Source organism: Cariama cristata, unplaced genomic scaffold (genome assembly GCF_000690535.1).
Source record: "Cariama cristata isolate BGI_N322 unplaced genomic scaffold, ASM69053v1 scaffold36658, whole genome shotgun sequence".
NCBI lineage: Eukaryota > Metazoa > Chordata > Aves > Cariamiformes > Cariamidae > Cariama > Cariama cristata.
Window position 1 is genome coordinate 13,830 of NW_009633551.1, and position 11,635 is coordinate 25,464.

The window sequence follows — 11,635 nt, forward strand, 5'->3', positions numbered from 1 at the left end:
GAGACCAGCAAGAATAACTGCATTGTATGAGATATGACTGACAAGCAAATTATCTAGGGAGTTGAGCTTATTTAGTCTAGGAGACAGAAGACAGGACTAGTCGTGGGGGAAGAACAATGGCCCTCAAGTACAAAGAAAGGAATAAATCATTCCCCATAAAGGAAGCAAGAATGGACTTAGGATCACAGCCAGGGAGACTCAAGTTAGGGTTCCTGTTGTTTTTCTGATGTCTAACAGCCAAAGTTTTACCTGAAATACTGGAGCAGATTCCCCAGAAGCCTCCATCAGCAAAAATCCCTTAGAACAAATTAGTCGCTGTGGCAGAACTGATGACAGTTTCAACAGAACGAGAGACTACATGACCTTTAAGGCCTCTCCCAGACTTCAGGTTTCTGTGCACCATCTGCAGTATCCAGCAACCCTATGTTCTCGCAGACCCCAGGCCACCCACAACAGGGATACTGTTTGCTTAACCTTAAAACAGTGGCTTATTCCTGCTAGTGAACAAGGCAGGCTCTTCCCAGTCCAAGCGGGCCAAGTTAGAGCACATCCCACAACAGGTTTTAATTCCCGTACGGCCAAGGCATCACCCTCTCCTATACATTCCATGCTTTGTACCACACCTGCCACTCTGGCAGTCTGCCTGGGCATTAGCAAGCATCTTTTTTCTGGGCACTACATCCTACCTTGATTTGAGGCAACTAGGGTCTCCAGGATTTTGGCGTCTCCAGCCTCTGAAGGATAGGGACCTTGATGCCAGGGAGCCAGGGACTGTGAAAACTCCTGCTTGCATTTCAGGCACTGGAGCTTCATGGATCCCTTTTCCTGGTCCCGATTTTGCCGATTCTCCTCAACAGCTGGGGACAACACTTCAAGGACACACTAAAAGTAGCCACACAGGGAAAAGAGTGCTAGCAGGTAGCTATAACCATCCTAATGAAAGCAAGCTTCTGACATTAGCAAGTTTCCTCACATGCCTTATTACAGCATTTCAGAGTGCAAGGGGTTCAGGGCCATTTCCCAGCTAACAGACTACAACCACCAGTCTGTGCAAGACTTGCCCAGGACACGGAGCTTCACTGCAGAAGACCAAGAGAACACATTTTTGCAGGTTTGCCTGTGTCTTGTATGTCTCCCTGGAACTCTGGTCTCAAAGATGCCATCGATTTGTGCCTTCTCTGTAACAACTTGTTTAAATGTACTTAAACAACAGTATCTCAAGAAAAATACCTGGATTTGAGACCAGAGTCCCTACAGCAGCTGCACAGACCAGAGCTGCCATAGCACCAACACTCTCACTCTCCAGAGGGCTAAATACAGGCTACCACATCACTCAGCACCCAGGAAACGTTATGTTGCACATGCACAACAAGTAAGGATCACTAACTTCACTACTAACTTTTCTCCCCAAGAGGAAGAAAACTGCAAGGCTTTCTCCTTGAGAGCACCCTTTACGCTCCAGGATCATGCTCACAGGGCCCTCCACAGGTCATTTGTGCAGCAGAAGAAATCCTGAGTTTACAAGCCAGACATGGGCTGCCACAGGGCAGCAGATGCACATGTACTCTGAGAAGAGGGGTCTTGTGCTGGCTGGAAGAATTCGGTGTCCTCCAGTAACATCACCCGGCTCCCCAGGCTTCCCCCTCTTGCCTCCCCTACCTGTAGACACTGCTCCGGGCAGTCGTCGAGCACCACGTATTTGCGCTTCTGCCGGTCCTTGCGAATGTAGTTGAACTGCAATGTGAGGACAGGGAAAACTCGCTCCAGGTCCTGCAGGAGTCAGAAAACATCAATTCTAGAAAGAGGGCACAGCATCCAGTATACAGACTACATTTGTTTGCAACTGGCTGAAATGTGGCCACACAAGCATTTAATTTAGTAAGCCCTGAGTAGCCCTCCATAGCTGATAGCTTTTAGGAACCTGATAAAATGGGCATAAATATATAAATAAAAATAAAGCTCATGAGTGCTGAGGACAACAGTAAGTTTCAAGGCCCAGAACAAAGCATTTCAAACAAAATACCTTTTCACGAAGGTATTTCGAAGAATATCAAGCCACAAACATTCAAGAGGTACAAGGGCAGGAAGAAAAAACAAGTTGGAGCTTTTGGGGAAAACACCGTTAGAGAAGCACACACTAAATGTTAAAATCCTATCATGAGGAAAAAGACTTCCAAACTGCCTTTCTACAGAATCACAAAAGCAAAATAGGGCTGGTAGTGCTACAGCATGCATCTAGAGTGGATGGCAAACCGCCCACTGAACTACCAGTAGCTTTCTAAACATCACACTAGGCTCAGTGCTGCACTAAGAAAAAGCGAAATCCACAAACAGTCCTCCAAGGCCAGGGTGATATCCCAGTGAGGAACGGATGGGAAGGAGGTCTCCATTTCATTTAGGCTCCTCTTGAGATGTCTCTCATTCCTGCACACTGGAACAAGTCCAACTTGTCTTTTTAACTGCAGCTTTGGAACAGAATTGGTGCTGGCTTCTGGTGCATTATCACAGGTACTCTAAGCAACACAGATGCTGTTAGATACACATGCATTGGGTGGAAGAAATGCTCAATCAATCAGGCTTTGCAGGAGCTAGGAAAAGACCTGCAGTGTACTCTGGCAGAAGCCCAAATCCAGAATACTAGCCCACACAGGGAGTAAGATGCCCAAGGCTCACACAGAGGCATAACTCACCATCCTCTTCCAGTTCATCTCAGAGGTCTCCACCTTCTGCAGGCATTTCAGCTCCAGTTTGTGGAGGACTCTGGCAGCCTTCAGTTCCACCTCAATCACATGCTTAGCTGTGACTCGCAGGAAGATCCAGTCTGGGTCTGGGTCCCCTTCACCTTCTATTTGGCTCACCAGCACTGGCTGGCAAAGGTCCACTGCCGAACAAGACACAGTACAGGTCAGTATGCGCAGCAGGCCTTCAGGTCTCCTTAGCCCAAGTCCTTAGAATTCCCACAATACTGGGCAGCAAGATAAAGCTTCAGGGATATCACATTTGATCCATCTATTCTATCGTCACCCAAGTCCTCAAACACAGCAGTGAAGGGACCTGTTTACCTTCTGGCTTCTCCTCTTCTTCCTCGCCCAGCATTAGCTCATCTGCCTCCTCTTCTCCTCTCTGTTCTCCTTCCACAGGCTCATCCGGCTGTACTTCAGGGTCTTCCTTCTCAGTATCATCCAAAGGAGGAGAGGATTCTTTCTGGGATACTTGGGGTTTTCCTCGCTCTGGATCAGAGCTTTCACTCTGCAAGTCCATTGCAGCAGGTCTGCCTGTGATCTCATCTGCAGAACGGCTACGGCAGATGACAGGTACTTGGTCATGCTCCTCCAGGTGTCTCTTGTACTGCAGCCAGTCAACACCAAAGCGATCTCTGAAGCTGTCCAAGCGCTTCATCTCCTTCTGATGCTGCAGGACCAGGCCTGCAGAGAGAAAACTTGGGAAGTATGAAAATAGTCACCACGCCAGAGCACTCCTCTGACTGTGGGCAGTTCAGCTACTGTGTTACTGAGGAAGAAGACAAGCCTCACCAGCAGAGAGAGGTAAAGCCTGGGGCTCCTGTTCTGTGTCACTGGGCTCCGAAATGCTTGCTCTGCGCACTTTGACTTTTCCCTGGAACAAACAGGATAAGAATCATTGGGAGGCACCAGAACAACCGAAACAGCATCTGACGAGGGGCTCTGCCAAGCTGAAGGGTTCATAGCTGTTACAGTGCAGAAACATACCATGAAACATTTGTCACAGTATGTCAAGACTGACATTAAGCCCAGCCCCTTCCTAACACACGGCAGCGTAGAAGTTCACTACCACACAGTCAGTCCAAGACCACATCCCACTACACGAGGCTTTCACATTGAGGCAGCCTCTTCACCCAACATGGCAGCCCCATGGTTAAGAAGCTATCTCAGTCCCAGACCTTGCTTTTCTTCCGAGGGGGCCTGACAGCCACATTCTCTGCTGGGGACTGACTGTCGCTGAAGTCCGCAGCACAGGAACTGTCCAGAGCACTGCGGTCCAGTGCGGTCTTCTCTGAGGTAGAAGTGTGGATGGACTGTGATACACTTTGCACAAGTCTTGGAAGGTGCTAAAGCCAAAACAAGAGAACGATGCCTGCTGAGTGCAAAGGGGAGACAAGGTAACCAAGCCACAATTCAGGCTGACAACTTCCCTGCCCCTCACCCCAAACTTTCACCATCTAAGTTGAAATGGTGACAACAGATCCTGCCTCATTGACTGGATTGTTTATCACGACCACTCTATTTAACTCAATCTCTGCCTTTCTTAAAAACAGTAGATGGGAAACTGGTAACTGTTTGTTTTGCTGACATACAATTCAAGTGTCAAGTACCAGACAGTACCTGAAGAGGAAACAGACAAGGCTTCAAGTTCTGCAAGGCTACATTGGGCAGAATAAGTTACACTGGCCAGTCCCAACAATTATCAGCGTGGACTGAGCCAAAATTAACTGTGTCAAAGAGTCAAGGCAATCCATACAGATTTAATGGGACATCTGACAATGCAAAAACCTGTCAGAGTTCCCACTCCCAAAGTCAGTAAGATCAGTTTATGGCAATTGTACTTACCATTAGGTCCAAGGAAGAGAGTGGCTCCCCATCCAAGAGGAACTGTAATTAGAGACCCATTTGCAGTCAGATCCCATTTGGCTGGCACATACCCAGGACAACATCTGCTGACTCCTGTTCCCCTTCAGATCACCCTAGGGTTGGGATCCCTGGCACAAAACTGCAAAGACTGCCAGAAACAACCCTGCTCCTGCCTATCCATCACTCCTTTAGTTGTAGCTACCTGATCTAATAGCATATAAATCCAGAAGGGACCATTGTGGTTTTCCTGTTTACAGACTTTATGACTCCCAGAAACGTATCCAAGACAGTTTGCAGAAGAGAGACAATAGATTACTCTGCAACAACTCCTGAATTGTTTTGAGCTTTCACCTCAAAGCTTGTACCCTACTTCTAGCCTGAGTCTACCTAGCTTCCAGTAACTTGAGCTCAGTGAAAGTTTGTTCCAAGATGCAGTTTGAAGACAATGAATCCAGCCATTTGCCACTAACATGAAAGCTAGACCAGCTCTGGAACACCTCTGACCCTTAGCAAGCAAGTTTACTTTGGTAAATTGCCAGAACGCTGTCTTTGCTGGCTTCTTTATTTAAAATCAGATTACCAAGAACTGACCTAAGCACCAGCGTGCAAGGGAAACAGTGCTGATACCTAGCAGAGCAATGGGGAGAAAGAAAGAGGTGGCCACAGCTGCCAAAGGAGTATGTAATTAGGCAAGGTGGGCCAAGACGGCGAGTTCCTTCTTCGCAACATCCAGCTACATAGTCACTATCTAGCAGGAACAGAGTAAAGTTTTGGGACCATCAGTGAGCAAAACTGATGAAGTAGACAGTGAAGACCTATTAAGATCTGAGGTCTTGCAAACTTGAGATCAGTATTCAACTCTGTCTGCCCTGGCCAGCATACCACAAAAATTTAAGGATAAACCACTCTACCTAAAAACAAACAAACAAACAAACCCCCAAAAAACAACAAAATACCCACAAAACAATCACCACTGGAATAATTTTCAGATTTATGAAATTCTTTCCTGTCATTTGCCCCTAAATGTGAACACTATGCCTTCAACAGCAGGGGCAGAAGGATGTGGCTAATACTCACATTGGAGGAGCCTGCCCTGGGAGACAGATATACAAGGGTTGCAGATCGGTGGTTTTGATGGAACCATAATGGGTTTCCCTCTAAATGCAGCTGGGTGGGGGAAACAGAGAAGTTGTTATTAGAAGCAATATTCTATACCCTGACCTATTCTGCCTGCAGGCTCCAGGCTTTCTGTCTGGCTCAGAAAATATCTTTGCAGTGGAACGGTGGTCAAGCCAGGAGAGGACTAAGCTTTTACAATGCTTCCTGAAATTTGTTCAGCAAATAGAGAAGAAAATTAAAGTACTTCCTACTCATGCCCCTAAATCATTAGGAGCTTTTTCAGTACTGGCTCTGAGAAGTGCTGAGAGAACAGTCCTTTGCAGGCTATCTTCCTTCACAAGCACTATAGTGACTGCAGTTCTCCTCCTCCAGACTTCTCTGAACACACAAATCCACAACAGGATTAGGGGAGGATCTTTACTGACCTTGACAGTGTTAAAATTGGAAAGGGGGAGCAAGGAGGTGGGGATGAATATACGGAAAAAGGTTAGCTTGAGCAGAGGTTACTGAAAACGAATGCCAAAATACAGGTGTCTCTCTAAGGCTCCCCCATCAGCTTCCCACATTAAAAATAAATGCTCAAGAGCTGAGTCAATCTTTCAAAACTCTCTTATTACCACACAGTCTCCACCTTGCACCCCCTGACCATGACATCTCTAATCTACCAACACATCAGGCTTCATGCTTACTTTTTTTAAATAGTGCAGAGTGGACAATGGTGCCAGCTGGGTATGTTCCAGCAGCAGGTTATAGGCCACATCCAGGTGCTGCAGATTCACTAGCTGTTCAACCCCTGCAAACAAAGCAAGAAGCCATCTGCATGCTAGAAGATATAACTTAGGAACCTCCCACCTACCCCTCTCCCCCAAAACTGAACCCTAGTAAAAACAGCTGTGCCCAAGATTTCAAGTTCTGTCCCTCCTCGAGGAAGACAGAAAGGCCTCAGACTCACGAAATGCTCCTCCTTTGTGGGCTCACCATTAATGCTGTCAAGCTCATTGTTGCGCAGGATCAGAGTCACCAGCTTGGATCGGCTGAAGATGCCAAGGTTTGGCACCTTGGACAGGAAGTTATAAGCCAGATTGAGGTACTCTAGTTCTGCAAGGGTCTGTTCAGAAAGAAGAGCAGCACCACATCAGTTGGGACTGTAGCTCAAAGCCTGACCCTGAACTCAAGACAGGCCACTAGGCCCTACCATTTTTTCCATCCCACTAAGGTCAACCAACAAGTGAGTTTAAGATTTCTGCAGCAAGACGTTCACATTTGGAATGGTTTGTCTAGGGGTGCTCAGCATGATCTGCTTTACAAAATTTGCTACAAGCAGATTTCTGCTTCCTCATCAACTTCAATGGAGCACAGGAAGGGACTGGACCCTCTGCCTCAGCGAAAGGACTGAATTACCAAAGGAAGCCCTTTGTTAGCTTTCCAAAGACGGTAGTGAATGATACACTGTGAGCCCCACCAAGTCCATGAAAAGCTGTTTCATAGCCCCTCTTAAAAGAGGCAGATCTAGCCCAGCAGAGCATGGATTCCATTGCCATTCCCCACAGACACACATGCCACTGTGATGGACTACAACTTTTCTAAAGCAACTGACAGGAGATTTCTAAAAGCGAGAAGGAAACACTACTGGCAGTCTGAACAAATCGAACAGAAAGTCTCTACAGCGCCATGCCCAGCTACACAGTTCCCACATGCTGCACAGATTACAGCAAAGTTTTGGCCATAATGGAGCGCACACTGCATGTGTGACTGTATGTACAGCACACACTGTACATATCGCTGTATGTATCACTTGGCCACACCGGAGTGCCAAGTGATACATACAGGGATACATACAGCTAATTTTCCTGTCTCAGAGCAGATGAGGAACACCACCTTCTCTGTCTCAGTGGCACAGGGGCTCACAGACAGGACAACAGTTTCAATGCCGCAAGCACTAGGTCTAAATCACATCCCTGCTGGGCCATATCTCCAATTTCTTCTGTTGTACTTCACCTAGCAGGCACACGGTCAATGATTACAGCACTTTAGCAGTGTCCTCTCCATATAAGCAAACTCTGGTGCTCAGCTCAAGATACTCACCATTAAATAGCGCTCACAATCCTGGATCTTGTTGTGACTCAAATCCAAGACTCTCAGAGCATTCAGTAATTGCTGAAGGACAGAAAGATACTAGATGAGATCCTGCAAATGTCTCCATTGAGCATGGAAACCCTGTCCTGCTGGGAGAGGTCAGCAAAATTAAGACTGCCCACTTCCTCCCATCCAGACCTAGTAGCATCAGTAAAGGAATGCCCAATTCTTGGCTGAGATCATCTCCTCTCTTCCCCTCAGTCACACAGGAAGAACGCCCCACTCACCACTGAGTCATCCAAGGCAGTGATCGAGTTATAGCTGAAGTTCACAGTCTGCAATTCCAACCACGGGAGAGCAGAGCTCAGATCTCCACCACATGCTGAAATGATTTCCTAGGAAGAAATGAGGAGCCATTCCTTGGTGAGTACTAGCTGTTACAGTAACAGCAGATGAACACAGGAGAACAGCTAGTCTAGAACAAGGCTGGCATATTGTGCTTTACAGACCCAGCCTTGCCTAGAGTGGCAATGACTTTCATGTCACTAATTCAAGTATTCAGAGGTGGTGGGAATTCCACAGCTAGATGTTTAGAAAGAAGGGGAGATGCTTTTGCTTCCTATGCTCAAGTGGCAATAGTTAACATGTTACAATTCGTAGGCTCTGAACACTAAGCACAAAGATTCATGCTAACAAAACCTTTTTCAGACCTCCATCAAAGCAGAAGAAATACCACGCCCTGGCCAAACAACTGGTATTCTCACAGACAAAAGAAGCTCTCAAAGCACTCCCTACCAGCAGCCCCTGTTCCCCAGCAGGCAGCTGCTTCTGTGCCACAGACAGAAGCACTGAGCCCCATGGGTAGCACAGCCCATGCTACTCAGTTCTCCATGGCTGCAGCTTGCCTTCATGTCTCAGAAACCTGGGGGGCACCAGTGCAGACAGGACACTGGGGCACAGCATTCACTCTGACAATCAGCTCTTATTTAAGGCTGCTGAGGTACAATGAAATAAACCTCGATCAGCTGCAAGCCTTTGAATGTGGGAACAGCCAGACACAGAACAATCAGACCTAGCTGATACAAATATCGGCCAGAGCCAGAAATTCTCAAGCAGCTAAAAAGGAGACTACAGAGCACAGGTGTATCCAACCAGGGAATACTTCACCACTGTTCAAGTCAGGAGTAGGATCCCGGAACAGGGAAGGGAGAAAAAGCCATATACAGCATGGATTGATAAGATCGTTAACACTGTCTCCTACATCTTCCCTGTGTGAAGGACTGTAGGATCAAGACAGCCTTTCTCCTGCAGTTTTCCCCACAAGCTGTGTAGAGACACTCACCTCCAGTGTACTGATACATTTGCAACAGGTTAGAGATTCCAGCTGAGAATAGACATATCGCAGTCCCCGGAGGCAGTGTGGAGGGACAGACCTCAACTGCAGCAGTGATGAGAAAGTAAGGACAACATACATCAAAATACTACAGTGTAAGAGCAGCTGCCATCCCAGGCCCATGTCTGCAAGGGATCTCCTATTTCCCTGCTGGAGCCTCCCTCCCTAACACTCCAGCCTTTGCTCATACCCAGACTTCACCCCAAGCAAGTGTTGCAGGAGTTTAGATGTAGCCTTCTAGGGAAGCCACAAAAGCCCACCCAGTTTTTAGGAGTAAAGGCATTCTACAACCACAAAACTAACTCAAGAAAAGTCAAACACCAAGACTCAAAGCCAATTCTGTCTCCTATACTTACTTCCAGATGCCGGAGGGACTTGAAAGGGAAGATCTTCACAGAAGATTGCAAATCACAGTTTGGAACATGAACGAGCTAGAGAAATCAGAAAAGAAGTCCCACGTCAGGCTTGATTTGTGCTGCAGTACCGCCCTCCCAATGCACTGACTGCAGCACCTTGAACAGGCCCCCCCCTCCAGGTCAGGTGTTCACTACCAAGCTCTCCCCTGATGCTGGTATTGGCACTGTCTCCTGGCCCCATAGTGCAATAGAGGTCAAAGAGAAAAGCATGTTAGCTAGCACAAGACTACAGTCTGCCAGACCATAGAGCTCCTTTTCTTCTCCCCTGTCCACGTGGCTTCACTGCTTTCAGAAGCAGAGGGAGCTCTGACAGCTGGATTCCTCATCAGCCACCACTAACAAATCCACTAAATAAAGACAAATCTAACTGCTGGAGCTACGTTTACCAAGCAACTGAGCTGAACTAGCACACTGGTGGGAGGCGTGCATGTGCATTTCACTAGAACAGGCCAAATAAGGCAAATCACAAGCAGCTATAATGAAAAACAGAGCTAGTCTCCAAGACACTGTTAGCATGAGACTGAGGTACCTGCAAACCTCCTCTTTGCATTCTGTAGTGCAGCTACAGGCTTTCACCACAGGTTTGTTAGGCTGTATTCATGTACCACAAAGCAGCTTACTAAATCCACCTTCTTATGCTTTCTATGGATAGTCCCTAAACAGTATTTCAGACAAGTGAGTAATGAAGTAGTTAACGCTTCCATTGCAGACAGCAGAGTACAACTGGAGAGACCACCTCTGCCAGCTACATCCACGTTCATGCAGATGTGACTCATCAGGTGCAGAACAGACATCCCAAGGCCTCATCACCACTACAGCCCTGACAGCGATGAATCACTGCCCACTGCCTGCCAGCACTACTGCGACATGTTGAACAGGACCCTTTGTAGGTGAAGCTTGCACTGTGAAGCTCTGATGATGAGTTTTAGCAAAGTCTATTTAAGATGCTACCCTTGCTCTGTGTCCTGACCATCTCCTCTCCCTCCCCTGTCTTAAGAATCTGATCAGGCAGATATAAATTATTCGTTTCTCCAAGCAAATCAGTTACCACAATGGGTAGCTTCCCCGTCTTTACAGGCTTGTTACAAAAAGAGCCCATTTTCTGGTTAACACAAGCACTGATCACAACATCCTCCTGACTGCAGCGTCCCTCCCCGCCTTCTCCTGCCAGGGGATCCATGCTTCTCCACAGGCTCTGGGCCCCACTCCAACCTCCACCCTCAGCACACTGCTACAAAACCCTCCCAACAACATTCAGATAATCTCTCCAATCTGTCTTATACAGAAAACACTTTTAAAGACATCGCAGGTTGTAGTGCTCAGCCACACCACCTCCTGAGCACCACTGTGGAACCTAAGAACAGCTGCTAACTCCCCTTCCCCTTTCAGGCCCATTTCACCTCTACTACCCTCCTAGCAGTGCCCCAATGCCAAGTATAATCATGTGCAGCCTCGTAACACATGCCACCTTTCAAAAAGCCCTCTGAAGTATCTCTAGCTCCGTACTTTTATCTTTATTACAACCTTCTTAAAATTAACAAGGACACTTTACTAGCAATGTCCCATGCTGTGAAACAGATCAACTAGAACCACTGACTGGGCAGGAGCATGTAAAACTCAAATAAGAAGCAGGTCTGAGAGTAGTGGGTGTACACAACATCTAACAGCTCTCCTCAAATACCCCAGCTCCGCTGCACTGTGTGGATCAATTACCACTGAGGAAGCACTCAGCTGTGCTCAGCTGCCAGATACTGCCTGAATTGCTCAAGCATTTCAGTAAATACTCATTTTCCCAACCATGTCAACACCTTACCAAGGTCGGAGCATAATTAACCCCTGCTGCCCCTGTTTTTAACTCCGATAAACTTTCTGCTGAGTTGCATGGCTGATCCCAGATGAAGCAGCTACACAGTATTGTGCTGAACTATGACTCTATGCAACAGCCCTACGACAGCTATCCGACCCACGTAGCATGTCCGTAAGACGGGGTCAATGGGCACTAAAGGAGGCCACTCTGAAGCCGG

General features: G+C 47.3%; 1 protein-coding gene across 1 annotated transcript in view; it reads right to left on the bottom strand.

Annotated features, from left to right (window-relative positions):
• The window catches only part of STK11IP (serine/threonine kinase 11 interacting protein), a gene marked incomplete at both ends in the record, with an annotated part of 18,568 nt that overhangs the window by 6,647 nt on the left and 286 nt on the right, over positions 1-11,635 (bottom strand). The window contains 14 exons of the mRNA XM_009706794.1: positions 687-882; positions 1,660-1,770; positions 2,691-2,881; positions 3,063-3,425; positions 3,534-3,615; positions 3,920-4,087; positions 4,587-4,628; positions 5,685-5,774; positions 6,416-6,519; positions 6,705-6,834; positions 7,812-7,883; positions 8,090-8,197; positions 9,145-9,240; positions 9,552-9,626. Coding sequence (XP_009705096.1) covers positions 687-882; positions 1,660-1,770; positions 2,691-2,881; positions 3,063-3,425; positions 3,534-3,615; positions 3,920-4,087; positions 4,587-4,628; positions 5,685-5,774; positions 6,416-6,519; positions 6,705-6,834; positions 7,812-7,883; positions 8,090-8,197; positions 9,145-9,240; positions 9,552-9,626 — 1,828 coding nt within the window. The remainder of the gene's footprint in view (positions 1-686; positions 883-1,659; positions 1,771-2,690; positions 2,882-3,062; positions 3,426-3,533; positions 3,616-3,919; positions 4,088-4,586; positions 4,629-5,684; positions 5,775-6,415; positions 6,520-6,704; positions 6,835-7,811; positions 7,884-8,089; positions 8,198-9,144; positions 9,241-9,551; positions 9,627-11,635) is intronic.